The sequence below is a fragment of the Gymnodraco acuticeps genome, unplaced genomic scaffold, assembly GCF_902827175.1.
Source record: "Gymnodraco acuticeps unplaced genomic scaffold, fGymAcu1.1, whole genome shotgun sequence".
NCBI classification, from domain to species: domain Eukaryota; kingdom Metazoa; phylum Chordata; class Actinopteri; order Perciformes; family Bathydraconidae; genus Gymnodraco; species Gymnodraco acuticeps.
Genome location: NW_022990023.1, coordinates 2988693 through 3007733, shown reverse-complemented (window position 1 = coordinate 3007733; position 19041 = coordinate 2988693). Strand labels below are relative to the sequence as shown.

Sequence of the window (19041 nt, the reverse complement as noted above, 5' to 3'; positions counted from 1 at the left end):
CGTGGAGTGACACATGAGGCTCCTCCTGTCAGATGGAGGGAGTAAATACAGCAGCAAGCTTTGGGACAAACTCCCCTCTCTCTGGCAGAAACAGGAAATGCATAACTGTATGTAGGCCTAACAACGGTTTCAAATCAGCATCTCTTAGACAAAAAATGTAAATGAATAACTCAAATAAAACTCCAAACATCTTTGGTTACTTTTTTGTAAAGCTCTTTTAGTTTTAAAACCTGATGTTTATAAGCTTCTTAGTTTTTGCAATAGTCTGTAAATATACACAACTTTATAATAAAATGCACACATTTACCTTTTTCTAGACTAAACACAGGTATGATCCTAAGTTAAAAAAATATGAGGTTATCATGAGGTTGTTAACATCGCAATTTATCACTATCGTTTAGTGGGTTTGCAAAGAATGAACCACTCTCTGTTTTTGTACCATTCTGCGTTGAAGTACCTTCTCTTTGCTCAAATAATCTACTAGCGGTCTCCTTTTTTCCGATAGTTAGCTCTACAGCTTTACCCGCCTCAATGTCCCAACAACAAACCTCCATGCAGTCGGAACCAGCCTGTTTCGGTTCAACGACGGCGGCGGTGGGGGCGGCGGCGGTTTTGACAGTTTCTGCGGGCGCAGAGGTGCTGCTTTTGGGTTCATCTGGCTTCGCTGCTTCTATGATTGATGAAGGTCCAGGCTCCGGAGATGTGGATGTCAGGGATGTGACCTTCCAGTTGTTACATTTAAGTTTAGATTGACTGTATTTGTGACCTGCTCCATCGAAATCAGTCGCATTGACCCGAAGACACATTTTGAGTTGTATACACTGTTGGAAAGAGGATATTCCTAGCTTTCTAATGATATCAGGATTGTTGTTGTTCTCCAAATATTAAGCGAAATATGTCACATTATATAATGACTGTCACCGAGTCATCATTTTGAGAAAAAGGCCTTAAAAGTTTCCTCTTCTCTGGAATCCATCGATCTGATTGATTATTAGTGGAGCAAATGATCAAAATACTACGGAGGGAAGATATTTTCGTTTGGAGGGGAAGCTCGCGAGTGTGTGTGTGTGTGTGTGTTTGTGTGTGTGTGTGTGTGTGTGTGTGTGTGTGTGTGTGTGTGTGTGTGTGTGTGTGTGTGTGTGTGTGTGTGTGTGTGTGTGTGTGTGTGTGTGTTTGTGTGTGTTTGTGTGTATTGTGTTTGTTTCCCGGGGAAAACACTCACGAGAAACACCGGCTGTTGTTATTTCTGCTGTGACGTTAAGTTACTCCGTTCTCCGCTTGTAATTATGCCGAAGCTTCAAAGCTGTATTTATCATCTGAATTTGCCGAAACAAGTTTAATATTCTGAAAGCCAAGACTTTGTTTAATTAAAATCAGATGAAAACAAACTGTAACGGACCCTGCCGTGTTATCTATGATTACTATACTCTTACATTCATAATTTCAGCGGAGGGAGGGGGGCGGCGCTGCGGAAGAGCAGATTGCGAGTGAGAGGTGCCTGTCTTCATCCCTTTACAAGCTTCAAAAATGTATTTATCGTGTGATTTTGGAAATAAAAGTTTCATATTCTGAAAGCCAAGACTTTGTTTGTTTAAAATCAAACAAAACACCCGAACCCTGAAAAAATAGTTTTTTACGTAAATCCACGTTTATTCTGAAATGAGCCGTTGCGACTTCCGACTGATTTCGATAGAGCGGGTCACATTTAGTTTTCTTCTGCGCTGGTTCTTCTGACATGTTTGCAAGTGTATATATTATTTCTAGGTTAACGGCTGACACACACAGAAAAACGTAACAAATAAAGTAAACAACGTAACAAATAAACAAATCTAAGCTTTTTTATTGGTTGTAATTTACATGGATACATTTGAATGGTGTGACAATGTCCTATTTGATTGGGTTAACATTTACATATTCTTCCTGTTATGTCTGCCTGCTTTATTTTACCTAATGCAAAGTTACCTGCTGCTCCATCGAAATCAGTCGCATTGATCCGAAGACATATTTTGATTCCTAGCTTTCTAATGATATCAGGATTGTTTTTGTACTCCAAATATTAAGCAAAATATGTCACATTATATAATGACTGTTACAGAGTCATCATTTTGAGAAAAAGGCCTTTAAAGTTTTCTCTTCTCTGGAATCCATCATTTCTCATCATCAATCATCATGATTGATTATTAGCGGAGCAAATGATCAAAACACTACGGAGGGAAGATATTTTCGTTTGGATTACTGCACTCACGAGAAACACCGGCTGTTGTTATGGCTGCTGTGACGTTAAACTACTCCGTTCTCCGCTTGTAATTATGCCGTCACAAGCTTCAAAGTTGTAGGCCTATTTATCATCTGAATTTGCCGAAACAAGTTTAATATTCTGAAACCCAAGACTTTGCTTATTTGAAATCAGATAAAAAACAAACTGTAACGGACCCTGCCGTGTTATCTATGATTACTATACTCTTACATTCATAATTTCAGCGGGAGGGAGGGGGGGCGGCGCTGAGGAACAGCAGAGTGGCGAGAGCTGTCATCTTCCCTTTACAAGCTTAAACATGCCTGTAGCTAGTGAGATTGAATATAACAATCAAAAATAACAAAATATACACAGCTAGATCAGATCACGTTTTAGATGCGACTTTAGAGTAGAGGGGAATTATTGAAACGGGATTTGTACAGTTTTCCGCGGCACAGTTTCATGGAAACACATCAGCTTTTGGACGACAGTCAATATGGATTCAGGAAAGATAGATCAACATCTATGGCACTAATGGAATTAAGTGAGGAAATAGCAAACTGCATGGACAATAAAAAACAAGCAGTGGGAATATTTATAGACTTACAAAAAGCATTTGACACCATAGATCACAATATTTTACTGATAAAACTGGAACGGTATGGCATCAGAGGGGTGGGATTAAACTGGGTGAGAGATTATTTAAGCAACAGACAACAATTTGTTGAATTTGTTTAAAACATAAAACAAATCCACAGATACAATTAATACTAGATAACATACACATAGAAAGAGTATATGAAATGAAGTTCCTTGGTGTGGTGTTAGACCACAAAATCAGCTGGAAACCTCATATCACTCATGTAAAAGCAAAACTGGCTAAAACTATCGCAATATTGGGAAAAGCCAGATACATTCTGGAACTCATTGCATACTCTATATAACACACTAATATTGCCATATCTGATTTACTGTGTGGAGATTTGGGGAAACACGTACAAAACCAACCTACAGCCGTTATGCACATTACAGAAAAGGGCTATAAGAGTTATTAATAATGTTGGATATCTTGAACACACTAATGTATTATTTTTGAAGTCACACATATTGAAGTTCATTGATCTGGTTAAATTTAAAACGGCACAAATCATGTACAGAGCCAGACATAATCTACTTCCTAGGAAATTAAAAACATTGTTCGTAGACAGAGAGGGTGGGTATAATTTGAGAGGAAATCTACATTTTAAACAACTCAAGGTCAGAACAACTCTGAGAAGTATGAGTTTAACAATCTGTGGGGTGATTTTATGGAATGGTTTGGAGCAGGAGTTAAAACAAAGCACAAGCATAGTTCAGTTTAAAAGGATGTACAGAAACACTTTTTGGAAAAATATGAGAATGAAGAAAGGTGATTGAAGATGAGAAGTGATTGTATATGTATAAATGTAAATCTAAGTAGGAATAACTTGCATAATGATTTAAAGGACAATCATTGATCAAGTAAGGGGTGGGAATTAATAAGCATTTGCTTCCTCCTGCTCCCTTTCGGACACATATGATTTATTATTATTATTAATATGAAGACTTTTTTTGTTTTTTTTGTTGAATATACAAATATTACCATGAATGTGGATAAATACTGTATTATAACAATACGGTATTCTGTTTTTCACATTTGTTATTTTTTATTTGTTATTTTTGAATCTGTTCGAAATAAAGACTGAAAAGAAAAAAAAAAAGAAAAAAGAAAATCTGCTGCTGCGAAAATGTGGGGCAGGGCTGAAAAGTGGGGGGGCCAATGGTTCCCTGGCCCCCCCGCTTCCGGCGCCCTTGCACCTGGCAGACTAAACAATGTATCATATATCATTTTATTGTTGCCTGGCTTGTTCTCATTTTACTCCCGAAATAGAGTTTGATGTCTCAGAAATGGAAGACAATATCAATCCTGATTTTGATCCAGACCCTTTTGAGATGGCGAGGAAGAGTCCACTGAGGAAGAGGCAACTGAAGAACACCCTTCCTCCCTCCTATGTGAACCACACCTGGCTGCCAGACACACACACGACTATTCTTGTTGATGTTCTAATGGTGTTTGAATTTTGTCTCCGTTTTGAATGCTTTTTTTTTTTACAATAAATGTTAAAAATACATATCGATACATGTTCAGTGTGTATTATTTGTATATTTACTGCAGTTGTTCATGTTTAGCAGTAGTCTGATACATTGTTTACAGTTTGAAAGGGTGTTAAATAACATTTGGTGATGATTCATGTTTTTTTTTATTTTAATGTAAGAGCATTTAAAACAGGAAATTTGACTGGGAACACCAAAGTAAGGGGGGGGGGGGGAACAAACACAACAGGAGGGTTAAGGCAACAAAAACAAACACTTCAAACTTTTTTTCTTTATGAATAACTTTATGTTCTCCCGTTATATTGCATTAAAAAGGCTGACAATAGTAATACAGCGAGACAAGCTCGAGTGAAAAGGCAACACTCGATGAAAAATGACTCGAGACTAAATACCTGCATATGATGTACATAAATATAGCTTGTACTGTTATGGTGCTTCCGTAATAATACAGTGGTAAAAACAAAATACAAAACAGATTTAAGGTGGCAGTGAAATATCTGGAGTTTGTTACAGTAGAGTCTTTAACCAACTGAGCGATGAGAGCAAACTGACCTTTATATTTTGTACATTTTGAATGTGTGAAAACATAAAATAAGAGTTATTTCCTGAATATAATACCAGTCAAACAGTAATGCCAACCTGTGGATTTGTTATTTCACCACCTGGCATTCCCAGCAACGCATTACAATCATGTTTTTGTAGAAAAAGTATTATTAAATACATAATGAGTTAACACTGAGAAGTCACAGACCTCCGAGATGTTAAAGTGTGTGGTGTCACTGCTACAGCGATGATGCATTCGGGCGGTTGAAACTGAGTCTATACTGCGGTGAGATGCATCACACGCAACAAATTCGACGACAGAAAATGAAGTGGCACAAAAAGTGGCAATCTTTGACTTTATATGAAATTACTCCCTGCAATTAATACGCGTTAGGGATTTCTACCCTAACAGTTAGTGGTGCGATTCATAATGGCCTTTTTATAACATGTCACAAAAACAACTTCTAATAGTTTTGTTGTTATAACAAATTAAAAAAACATACTGTACTCTTCATTTGTTAATCTACGGACTTTTTCCCTCCTCACACACCTATCAGAGCTTATTTACACACATAAGTAAAAACATCTCCTCCACTTGATCAGTTCCCCAATGGAAGTGTCCCTTGAATATCATCTGGCTATAAAATTCTCCTAATTCATGAGGAAAAAAATACACATCTTTCCTCACTTCCTAATGTTATGCTTGCAGACTTTTCCTTCTACTTCCCTTTGCCCTGAGTCTCGCCTACAGGTGTTTCTTCACGTCGGGCCGCCCCCCCTCCGCCCTGTGGCACTCTGTTCGGATGGGGCTCAGCAGCTGGAGCAGGTCCTGCAGCGCTGTTCTGATCTGATCGCCAAACTTATGTGCATCCTGGAGGGCAGATATAGACCAAATGAGAATTAGCATTTCACACAACCTCATCCAATAAGATCTGATGTCACCTGTATTCATCTGTACATCTCAAAAACGTTACTACCCTGGGCGTTAAAAAAAGCTGTGCTCAAAACAATTAGTCATATCTCAAGTATTTTAAATCCTATTCTGCATAAAAGTAGATTTTTTTATCAATAAAAGCAATATTTACAGGTCTCCTATTATGCTCTTTAAAAAAATGCATGTATTATGGGTCTCAGATATATACAAATATGTAAAAAACATATCGATGATGTGTTTTACTCAAATGCTTTTTCTCTTGCGGGTTTACCACAAGGTGAGTTCCTTTTTTTTATTTCCTACTTTTTGTTATACATATTCTCTCCAGTACAGGTTAGCTCTGAGTGTTAGCGATGCTTGCTAATGTAAACAAAGACCATATTACGTCCAAAACTGTCGGGCATTGTTTCTGATAGCAACGTTTCTGATAGGGCTGTGCGTCCACATTTCCGATATTACGTCATATCGGACGCAAATCTGGATCAGCTCCGTTGTACCACCGTTTTTATAGATTTGGGTACGGAGGAAAAGAGAGAGGGTTTTATTTTCTGACGCTGCGTGAGTATACATACACATATGCTTATTTATGTATAAAAGACATCAAAAAGAGCATTTTGCATGAAAGGTCCCCTTTAAACTTAAATATGTAGAGCAGTTTCTGTTTATTGTATTGCATCACTTTTATTGAACTCACAGTTTCTGGACACGAGTGCTTGCACGAGATGTGGAAGTTCAATATGTTATCCCCCATAAAGGAGTAGGACACCCCATAACCGTCATCAGCCACCTGAAAGAGATAAACACTATATTTATACTTGTGGCTGCTTAATGAGTACAAGAACACAGAGCCACTTTCATTCAAAAAAGTAGCTGGATTGTATCGGTTAATATGAGAAAGAAAATAAGTACTAAAAATGTTGGCATGTTTTATTTTACAGGTCCAAGACTGAAATAAAAGGAAAAGACTAGTAAATAAAACCAGAAAAATGGCATAGCAATTGTAAGTTTATTTCTAGGGCTGTACCAAGTGTTTTTTAATAAAGCTTATTATGATCTTTCAATCATCACTGGAATTTTAGTTTTTTGTTATTGTGGTCATACACGGGTCAGTGTAGCAGAAATACAGGGTTTAAAAAAAAGAAATAATTTGCATTTGTCAATATTTTGATGACATTTGAAGCTATTTGGTACAGCCCTGTTTATCTATTGTTTCCAGGACAACCATCAAACAGTTTAGTAACTTTGTGAGAGAAGCACTGACCGGTCCAAAGCCCCCTCCACAGGAGACGTACTCTGGGTGGTTGACGATGTCAAACATCTCCACGTGCATCGGAGACTGACTGGTGGACAGCCGCCAGGGCTCGGACAGGACCTGAAACACGTAGATATCAAATTGAATAATGAACTGAACTCGTTATAAATATGAAAATGCCAGAGGGGAGAATTGAACCTCTTTCAAGAAGGGAGACTCCACTCCGAGGTATTTGGACACCACATAGAGGCAGAACAGATGTCTGTCGATGCCAGATCCAGTCATAGCCAGGCGATACAGATTCTGGTGCTTTTCTGACGCTTCCTGGAACAAACGCCTGCACACATGCGCCGGCTGGAGGGGAAAGGCAAGAGCGGCATGACTGCTTTGCATAGAAACGGTATGATTTATGCGAGGAAAATAGCAATTCACACTCAAACAGGTCCTATATTTGACATTTTATAAAATGCTTTTCTCACACTGTATAAAATAATGATATCAAAGAGACAGTTTCCATGGTCTCACCTCTCCATTCTCAAGCGCTCGGACAAAGGCACTGCTCTCGTTGGAGCAGGAGCGCACCGTCTCCGTCCTGCCCTCCTTAAACAGACGGGTCATGGAGGCTTCGTATGTCAAACAGAATCTCCTCTGGTCCTGGAAAGACAAAACAAAATTCACAGATAAAGTTGACGGTGGCACATTAAATGTAATGTAGTCCACAGCACTTCAGAGGGAGGCTCACCCTGTAGTAGGCCAGCTGCAGAACCATCTGGATGAAGGCATCTGGACTGACTCGGCACTTCTTGATCCTCCCTTTGCCAAATTCTTGGTAGGCAAAAACGTGAATATCCACATCGTCAGCGAGGGCCTGGGCCACAGCCAGAGACTGTGAGATCTGCTCCTCACACTGAGACACACAGGCAGACATTTACATCAACAGGACGGAGATACTGACACCACTGCACTCAGTGTGCTTTCAAAATAATGTTGTATCCCCTGATAAGCAAAGACAATGTCCATGTTGTTACTTCAAGTAATTGGCAGCATTTCACCGCTTTTAAAATTTCATAAACATGAAATATATGTATAAAAACTATTGTGCTATATTTGTTTTAGAACATTTTTATATTTGTGTTTAAAACCATTTTTAAAAAAAATACATTTATTAACCAAAACGTGACACAAGTCACCAATTATCAAAATGAAACAATAAACAAAATTACACTTAAAACAGATAAAAATACAGAATTAAACCGATGCATCCTGATAAATACAACATATCAAAAGGTATAACTACATAAATAAACAACAAAACCTAAAATATATAATAAAAAATACATTCAAAGCAATTGCGCAGTTATAATTCCTTGAAAACACCTTATCAAAATTCAATATAAGGGTAAAACAATGAGAAATTGCCTTATTGTTTAGGTAAATTAGGCAGCTGTTAGAATAATCTAATTAGCAGTGATTTTGATTTGATAATTTAAGCATTATCATTTCAGACAGACCTTTTGATGCATGCATAAAAAGCTTATAGGGGTTGCTGCCAACACAGGAGCAGGAGCCTGTTTTCTGAAGCTAAAAACTAAAGGAAGTAAGTGAAGTGTGTGACTGGATGACTCACCTCTGGAGGGATTTCCCAGCTGAGCTTCTGTGGTGGGGGGAGAGATGAGTCCACCTCTCCTTTGCAGTGACCCTCTGCATTGTAACCGAGCTGGAAGCAGTCAGTGGACAACGTTTGCTGGAAACAAACAATAAATAACAATAAGTGATGACCTCTCAGAAAGAAAACAGTGAGGACTTTTCTCTCATGTTCCTCACCTGCCATAAGTGTGACAACACCGGAGCATCGGCCCACGAGTGCTCTCCATTCACGCCCATTTTTCCATTCTTGTAGAAAATAACTGTGAAGGATTTGTCAAACCACCTGCATGTCAATGAAGATAAAACAACATAACGTTAAAGGAAAACCGAACTTATTACACGTTCACAGGACAGTGATTAATGAGGTGTAAAATGACCTGTCATAACATTTCCCATGCAACAGGGATTTGGCGTATGCATCTAAACTAGCCGGGTCGTCTGCGACCACGCCCTGCTCCTCGTCATCCAGGGACACAAAGAAAGCGGCTTTCTCTATGCAGTCCAGAGAGCGTTTGTTCACCCCGCTGCTGAAATACTTCGTCCTGGCTTCGGCCCATGGAATTCTGGGAGGGAAGAGATGATGGTAAGACATGAGGGATGCAGAGCGCTGTGTTTTCCATGTGATATGATCTCCGGTGGCTTCTCAAACTGACCTGTCTCCAGCAGTCAGGGCCCCCAGTTTGGCCTCTCCTGTTGAAGGAGCTGAGGGGTCATCCAGGATCCTCTGAATTTGGGTTTCGATCTCCCGGGGCGACAGGAGCCGGCCTGCCTGGTACATCCTGAGCCGGAAGTAGCGCCCGCTGTGGTACACCGCGATGTAGTCACTGTCCTGCCAATGCTGCACGGTGTCTTCGCACATAAAAGGAAATACATATATGGTTAATAGAAGCATGTCACATAATGTATCAGAAATACACAAAATTAAGTTTAATTAATTATTTATCTGTATTTTAGTTTATTTTTGGGGGCATTTTCTCTGTCCTACTGGCATTGCATTTTCTGACATTAGTCTTCAGTTTTTGCTGGAAATGCAGCACTCAACAACTGTATCGGCAACATGTCTTGGTGACATTATTTAGATAAAATGACACACAAAAATAAGTACATAAATATACTACATGGACAATGTGCTTGTGTTTTGTCGAGAGATGTCGTGTGATCTGACTCTACTTGACTGATCATCTTGAAAATCTCAAGCACATTTCCAGTGTTATTATATTGGTTAAAATATGATTGGGCCAGTTGTGTAAAATTATAAATACTACCTGTTAGTCTTCCAGGGATTCGACAAGTGGCAAACATCTGCTCAAATTGATAGGAACAGCAAGGAACTGCAGACCTCATCATCAACTGAGCGGGGAAAAGAAGGAAGGCCCGGTGCAAGAAGAAAGGAAGAAAAGACAGGAGTGTTGGGATGCAACAGAAAGTGAACAGGGTGAGGAAGAAAAAGGTGAGAAAAGAAAATATGTGGGCAGAAGAAAAGAGATATTAGTTAGAGACAGAAACCCAGATGATGAGAGCAGCAGGCGAGAGGAGAGAAGACAGGACGGCCTCTGCAGCAGACATCATATTATCACACACACACACACAGTCCTATTTTCTATCCCACGCTTAAACTCCAGAGGGCTCAGACACCTTCAGTTCGCCTCATCCGCTCTGAGGCAGCGGTGTTTTGGCATTTTTTAGAAGCTACGAGTTCCGACTGTATCACATATCAGCACAGCGAGAAACGTGATGTGCATGTCAGTCTCTTTACCGGTCTCCTCTCCAGGAATGCGTGTGCTGTTGAAAAGCCTCTCACACTGAGCTGAACACAGGGGAATGACAGTGCCTGGTATGCGGGTCTGGGAAACGGAGAGGCGAGAGCAGAGGAGGGAACGTAGAATCGAGCGAAAAAAGAGGAAACAAGGGAAGTAGATGAAGAGGAATCAAGCGAGTGAAAGGAGTACAAAAGGAAGGGGGGGAGAGATGAGCATGGTATGAGAACATGAGGGAAATGTCTCCACAAAAGCTAAACAAATAAATGGAGATGCACACACTTTCTTATCATTAACAGGCATACACACAAACTGCCATGAATGGATGTAACTCACACATTCAAAACACAAACTGATGCTCTCAAACATCTGTATTGTAATAATCATATATTTTAGCTAAGAAATATCCCATTGTTTCTGTTACAATAGCAAAAAGACATGAATATTATACGCCTCCTTAGAAATGGTTGACTTGTAGGTCAAACTCACAGGTCTGAGCTCCTCTTTGTTGAGTTTCCGGCGGTAGAGGAAGTGTGCGTTGAGGCTGTTGCCGGCCCGAGCCGCCTGGATGGGCGTGGGCGTCACGTACATGAAGTCCTGGAGAGAGAGGGCACAGAAACAGGAAGTCAGGAGAAGGATGAACACGGATCACTTTCATTGAAACAAAAGGGATCCATAAGTACATCTGAGAAGTTGGGTGCAGTTTGCAATAGTAGCAGTCGTACGTTCGCAGCTACATTTCCTTAAATTACATTTTTTAAACTGATCAAAGAAATCAGTTCCAAAATATATAGACTTAATGAAAAGTCCAATGAGCAGTAACACACAGATATATCGACTAACATCTCTCCTCATGACAAACACACACAAATGATTCACAACATTTTAAATGCCATCAAACAGAATAAATGAACTTGTTAGACCTGTTAAAGCCAACATGTCCACCATTAAATAGGGGACAATGTACTGCGAGCTGATCATTATTGTCATAAAGCAGGATGCATTAATACAGGGCTACTAAGGAGATCACTAATTTGACACAAATAATTGATTTACAAAAGATTGATTGATTTAGAAATAAAAAAATGTTGCCCTTGCTTTGACAGGAGATTGAACTGCGTACATAGCAACAGTCTGCTATTGAAAAATAACAGACTGTATGGCTGCTTTACTCGACCAATCAGAATCGACTATTAAAACCAAGCCATTTCATTCGAGTCAAATATACATTGTGATAACAGCAGGTTGTATTAGACATTTTCTTAAAACATAACGACTTTCCTACCATGCCGTAATAGTTACTGTTGACCATTATTGGGCTTCGTCCACGTAGATAGACATATTCCTCCCACCAGTCACTAACCTGGAGGATTCAAACACAAAGAAATGGTGAGAAAGCTAATCCTGCAGCCAACGGGCAAACACATCACTTACATATTCGGACAGGATGAATTATTTAAACCACAGAGCCTCACAAAGATATACACTTTTAATGGAATTTTAAATGTCCTTTTCCCTGCTTTGCTTTGAACATTTGAGTGACGTTTGAAGTGGTCACAGTTAAACGCTGCGGTGGTCCACTTACGTAGTTGGTGGCCCAGAGGGCTTTGAGTTTGAGGTACCACTGCAGCCGGTTACCCAGCCTGCTCTCAAACTCTGACGCCAGCTGGGTCATGCGTTCAAACTCTGTGTCGTCCATCAGAGGACGCACCGATTCCAAGTGCTGAACAGAGAAGGTGTGCAAAGAAAACAAGAATAAGTGTCATTCAGAGGAGGTAAAATAAAGAAAAACAAATATGGAAAAAGAAAAAGGTTAGTAAATCAATGAATTTTAAATGAAAGCCTGCAGTTGGTAATGTGGAAGTCTTATAACAATACAAACACATCTAATTCCGCTTATTTAACACAAAATCTCTTATTTTGTCAAATATATCTCAACTAGCTTGGAGCCAGACATAAACAAAGGAAATGTGATGATAAAGAGGAAGAAGATGCTGATAGTGAGGAGGGATCCATCTGTTTAATGTTCAGTTATCAGCGTGTTTTCACTTCCTCTGCTTCATGCGACGCCTCACCCTCTTCACTGTGTCCTTGATGGCCGGCACAGGAAGGTTTGGCAGCGAGCCCTGGTAGCTGTAGAGCAGCGGCTTCCTGCCAGAGAAGATCCGCACCAGCGCCTGGCAGAGAAACACATCCATAACAGAGAGGCTAAACACACAATATTAAAGGGAGGACACAGGGGACACATGGTTGGTACTACATATCTAAACATCGTATATATTTATATACTTTGACATTCCCAAAACCATAAGAAAGCACTTGAATTTATTACCGTTTTTATTTTTTATTTGAACATTACATTTTTTTCTTTTTCGTATACTCCTTCAGTAGTAGGCTACAGTTTTTCCTTGCTGTCTTGATGTCGTCTTAATTTTGTTGAAAAATTAATAATTACAGTTTTACAAATACATCAAAAAAGGTATTATAAAGGTGATTACATGATTTGTTTTACAGCTTACTTACCGTCTTATTTACATTTCCCTCTTGTTTATCTAAAATAAAATATAAAATGTATATAAAATAAGAATTTCTTGAACAAGATGACCTTGTTCCCAGTGAGCGTGAAACATGACACTATACTTATTGTATTTTCAACAACAGCACAGGCTGAAGACTTCGGTTTACAAAACTGGAGGAAAGTGAAAGTCTGAATTAGTCAACAGCAACAAATTGAAATGGGTATGAAGCGGCACTGACCACCCAGACTTTGGTGGTGGTGGACATCTTGCCGTGCTTCTCGAACATCCAGCGGTGGTAGGAGAGCAGCTGCTTGAGGCACATGCGCATGGTGAAGATGAGCAGGAGCCACAGCATGGTGCTGAAGAGCAATGCCGACACCAACGTCTGGCACTGGTTACTCATAGACTGGCTGCAAATACACAGAGGGACAAAAGAAGAACAGTGAATACAAATAGAACTTAAACTAAGATGAACAAGGATGGAGCGGAAGAAAAATCTACCTTTTTGATCAAATTCCTCGATATCGATATTTTGGCGATATTGTATTGATCATTTTACAAAATATTTACATAATGAGATTTCTGATAAATAATCATCAGTAATGTGGATTTAATGGGGCCCAATTCTGCGTTTGGGGTTTTCCCTTTCCGGTAATGTGTTATATGGGTTTTTGTGCATGTAAATGGTCTGCAAGGGCTAAAATCCCATCTCTAAGCGGTTGACCAATCACAACAGAGCCAGCCAGCTAACCAATCAGAGCAGACTAGGCTCTGGTTTCAGACAGAGAGTGAAAAGAGGTGCTGCAGCACAGGCAGTATGAGAACAATAAAGACCTTTTTTAACATTAACGTATGTAAACATGTCACAGTATAGACACAACATACAAATATGAACATGATAGGGCCCCTTTAATGACGTATTGGTAAGAGGAAAATAATAGAAGAGCTAACAGAGTCATCACAAAAATGTAAATACTATATAGTATTTCAGCCTTTAAACATAAGGAAATACAGCACTAACTATATTATGATAACAAATCTAAATTGATATCTAGTCTCACATCATGATATAAATACAATATAGATATATTGCCCAGCCTATGTATATAGCTATATACAACCCTCTCGTGTAAGCAAGAGAATACATGTATTACAGGAGACTATTAGTGAACAATGGGAAGCGGGGAGGCCTGTTTAAACCACACACTATACTGTACATCTCTCTGTGACACAATGTACAATCAGTGAAAGGGAATATTGTGTGTCCGCGGCCGAAGATGAATCATTACCCATCTCATAAAGTCACGAGACGTGTTACCTGACGGGCAGGTTCTCCTGTATCTTGGCTATGAGTCCCATGGAGGGGTCGGAGCGTGTGTACATAGTAGCCAGAATCGCTATGACGACAAACAGCCAGGAGGAAGGACTGGCAGGGTAAACGCCCGTCACCACGCTGTTCTGTAAACAAGAGGAGAGAGAGATTGATTTGAAGTGCCATTCTTCCTGTTTACAGTCAGCACACTGACATGCAGTTATGATCAAGAGTACGTACAAGCTTAGGTCTTACCTGCATTTCGCTCAGTGTCAGACACTAACCTGACTTACACGTCTAACCACTTTGAATTTAACTGTGACTTTAAAGCTATTGCAGCAGGAGTTGGTATGAAATGCTCACATATAAAAAAAATCCCTTTAATTATTATCCACATTGCTCCCAAAAAATCAATGTGTGATCAAACAAAGACTTGAGGATACCCACATGCATCCTTAAAAATCAGTACGCCGTCTTTTTCAGAAGTGCCCTTTATATAGGATCATACAAGCAAAACTAACAACATTTCCATCAACTAACTTTTCAAGACAACCCTGTAGCATAAAGCCTGAGTTTATTTCAATTATTGAGATAAAATACAAGTAACTTTTATTCTCTGTATTCTTGCAAAGGAGCAACCTACAATGAGCTGCAGGTGCTGACATGAAGAGTGAAGCAAACATAGTAATGACATGGAGAACTATGTGATCATTATAGACAGTTTTAGGGTACAAACAAGTGCGTCAGCCAGAGTGAAGATACCTTGAGTCCGATGATGCGTTTCTTCCAGGAGCGCACACCGGAGAGGTAGATCTCAGTGAAGGCCTGGTGGGACAGCCGCAGATCGATGCCCTCTCGAGTGACCGTGAACTGGAAGGCCACGGCCTGGTGGGCTTCAGCCATGATGACTGAGCACGGTGAAAGGAACAGAAGAGAAGACACAGGAAAGGTTTTCTTTAACTGTCAATTAGTCAAAAACTTGAGGACAAAAATAGCGTTGTATCAGTAAAGCGGTACACCTCAATATTAAAGTTGACGGCTTTCATACAATGTACATTTCATATCTCCTGAATTGAAAAAAACCCTGACTTAAAATGTGTGTAGGATAAAGGTATCGACTACTGCGCACCTTCAGATTATGAAAATATTAAGAAACATAGGACATATTTCTATGATTCATTTAGTTGTTCATTTAACATGCTTTAGCATATGTACACAAACAAGCTTTAGTTATACATAATGTTATAGTTCCAAACTACTTCTTTTAAACAGATTTTTGGTTCCGTTTTACTCCTTTAAGACCCATTGTAAGTATGTAGCCCTTCCCAGATGTACAAATACACTGATGTACATGCCTCCTCAAATCCAGAGATGATAACCAGCAACATCTTTTGTAAAAACTAATGAAATATTCTGTCAGACAACGCAGATAATTCAAAGGTTGACTGCTCAAGTAAAGATGTAACCTTAACACTAACATCCTTCTTTCGGTGGTGAAGTGAAAGTCCTGCCAGCTCGGGTGTTTGTGGTTAGATACAATCCTCACATTTCCAATGAGGCGATACATGTGACATTTAGATACCTAGGGGGGAGAATACAATACTGAGAAGTGCACACAGCTATCCAACAAGAAAAATAAACAAAAGGTCAACATAGGCTAACGCTTTCAGATCACGATTCCTGTGTGCAGCAGCTGATGGGAAACTGAGCTCTGAAGGCGGTAGAAAGGACACACAGATGATTAAATGCCAAATATGTGAGTGCTCTCCTGGCTAAACACTTTCATTCAATGCATGATTTTAACAGAAGCTCAAAAAGAGACACATTCTTTATGGGTCATTTTAGAATGTAGAGAAACTGATGGAGTTGTGGGGGGAAAGCGCTGACTGGCGGCGGCTGATGGGATTCGGTATATTTGTTGAGGGCAACAACTGCTTCACTCCACAAAGGGAAATTGATTTCCCTCCACAAATAGGCTATGGATGATGCCCTGAGGTTGAGTCACTCTGACACTGGACTGCGCCCTATGGAAACCACGTCAGCTCTTGCTGTGTGTGTGACAAATAGCAAACACACACACAAACATAACTCCCTCATCGTCCCTTGCTTGCATTGAGGAGCTGCCCTTGAGGTCGGATCTGGCAGATACAGTCGTGCCTGTTCCCAAAACTATAGGGGAGCACAATTTGGAATAAAGAAACTCATTGGGATTCATTTTGACTGAATACAATTGCGATATAATTCAGGATTTAAGAGGGAAGAATCTGTTTGTAGTCAAAATACTCATTGCATAAAAAAATATTCCAAATAACCATGGCGTTATTTTTAAATTGGATTCTTACGGAACAAATCTAACTTCTGTTAAGTCTGTAGAATACTATTTGTACTAGGCCGGGATATTCCTGCAGAAAAATGGCCTTTTACCACATAATTAGCTTTCAATAAATATTGTGCTTCCTGATATTTAAATACTGCATTTTGCGACTTCAGTTCAATGCTGGTCAGCCCTTCCAAATAACCTGCTCAGTTCAGCGCCGATGTAGACACACCTCTCTGAACTGACACAACCCTGTATTTTGGCTGAACAACTAAACAACTTTGCACCCTTCTTTTTTTTTAAGCTGCCAGACAGAAAGATAGCAGATCAACATTAGAGAGTGGGTCCAGACCAGAAAGAGGAGAAATTGGGTCCGGCAGTTAACTAGGTGAAAGGTGAACACCACTGTCGGGAATCATATAATGCAAGAGACACACATGATCCGAAATGTGAGATTCTTTTTCTGGATTTCCAGATATTCCATTATATGCCCTTTTTTGGATGAAATTGTTTAAACTATATTTTATTTAGCTGGACATTATTTGAGCAAAAACTTTTGATTATTAAAGTGACAGTGGTTGTTCACTCAGGTGTTCTCCAGTTGAAGAATTGAGCTACATTTGTTTACGCAGATGTTCTTACTACAGAAACGGTAGTCCACAGGAAGGACTTTCGTTGAAGATTTGAAAAGACAAAAAGACTGTGAAGCTCCCAAGATATACATCTCTTTTTTATCACTTCATTAAACTGTATAAATCATTATAATCTGCTGGTCTACTGAAAAACACAATATATCTTTGTTGATAACAATCTAGTATTAAAGTTACTCTCTTCAGTGGAGGAATGCTAATGTCAGGAGAGTGTTTTATTGAGAGGTACACCCATTTACATCCAGATATTCCAAGTGCACAACTATAAAGCCATTGCCCAATATATGTAGTGTTTTATGAGGCAGGCCTGGTGATGTTTCAATGTTTAACAAGAACACCTCTGACCTGCAGCAGCTACTGTGTAAACTCTATAGAGAAAAATATATATAGTCTATGAGAGAAACATTAGCACTCACTGTACTTCTGATTATATGAAGCCTATGATAGGACCACTTCCATAAAGTCCACATTTTTTGTTTGTTAAGCAAATATAGCTTACAGTCAAGATCACCCTGAGCTCTTTTGGTCCCAGTTAAAGAGCAGACAGTCATTTGACAGTTATTTAAACCAACATTTATCTCTAACGTAAATATTTAAAAACGCCAGATAATCCTGTTGGTTGTTTAGTTTAGTTTGAGTTCATGTGTGGCAATTATAATAAAACAAAACATGTAGGCCTACACATCATAGGCTACAACAAACTAATTAATATGTAAGAATACAACTCAACTAAACAACCAACAGTATATTCAGTTTTTTTTTTACAAAGATGTGTTAGCTAGCTATACCATTTGTTTTATATTACATTAAAATTAAACAAAAAGTAGAATTTGATTCAGCAGTACAAACAGTAACGTGTCACAGCTTCACGTTTTGAGTCATACACCTCTTATTGTTATTATAACTAAGAGGTCCACAGTAATATTAGCTTTTATGCTACAAATAATACAAAAAGTCAATACAACTGATGCACTAGCTGGCGTTTGAGCTAGCTAACTACAGCTAGCCTTGTTAGCCGAGCGTCCAGCCCATTAGCTAACGGATGCTTCACGTTCATGGGAAGATGCGACTGCTTTTCCCTTCATTGCAACGCAGTACAACACTGTCACAACCCTGAGAGCATACCTGTTGTTGTTTACGATATTTCCAGGATACAGGGTAGCATGGAATCGACTGCTAAATCATCACTACGTCCAAGTGTGTATTTGTGAGTGTCGGCCTTGTCCACTGAACTGTACTGTGGATGCTCCTGGATGGAGCTGCTGCTACCTTCACAGACTGTGGGAAATGTCGGAATCACGCAGTGCTGGTGAGCTGTTTGATGTCTTAAATCTGTTACGTTCAAGGGGCGGAGAAAAGCCCCCATGTCAACATATGCCAGTAGTTCATTTTCCTTCAACTAATTTACAATCTGTGAACAGTACCAGCTACTTCCATAATGGTAGGCTATATGTCCCCTTTAAAAAATATATATAGCTACTTCGTTTTTGTTTAATTTACCATGGTTTGCTTATCTGTTTGTTTTTTTACTTATTGTGTTTTTATTATTAATAACGTTTGCCTATTTTTCGTTCATCATTTTACTTTATCTCCACTATGCTTCTGTTGTAATACTGTAAATGTCCCCATTGCAGGACAAATAAAGGAATGTTGACTCTGATTTGACTTTCAATATGGATTACCTCTCTACTGTCGTATTCTAAGAACAATACATCTAAAAAAGGTAAATGACTGACAGGCT

The 19041-nt window shown here is 39.3% G+C and overlaps 1 protein-coding gene across 2 annotated transcripts; it reads right to left on the bottom strand.

Moving 5' to 3' along the window:
* Nucleotides 1–4632: 4632 nt before the first annotated feature.
* On the bottom strand, nt 4633–18661 carry LOC117544920 (carnitine O-palmitoyltransferase 1, liver isoform-like). Of its 2 annotated transcripts, none has more exons than XM_034214442.1 (19): nt 18426–18661; nt 15096–15241; nt 14340–14479; nt 13260–13431; nt 12578–12679; nt 12088–12225; nt 11788–11865; nt 10992–11099; nt 10502–10589; nt 9399–9594; nt 9123–9308; nt 8923–9028; nt 8726–8842; nt 7841–8005; nt 7624–7752; nt 7297–7452; nt 7108–7218; nt 6541–6633; nt 4633–5783 (listed from the first exon to the last, which is right to left on the bottom strand). In XM_034214442.1, the coding sequence occupies exons 2-19, from the start codon at nt 15234–15236 to the stop codon at nt 5658–5660; spliced, it is 2352 nt and encodes a 783-aa protein (XP_034070333.1). In that variant the 5' UTR covers nt 15237–15241; nt 18426–18661; the 3' UTR covers nt 4633–5657. The 2 variants fall into 2 exon arrangements, with proteins under 2 accessions (XP_034070333.1, XP_034070334.1); XM_034214443.1 differs by lacking the exon at nt 10502–10589 and adding an exon at nt 10011–10095.
* Nucleotides 18662–19041: the final 380 nt, after the last annotated feature.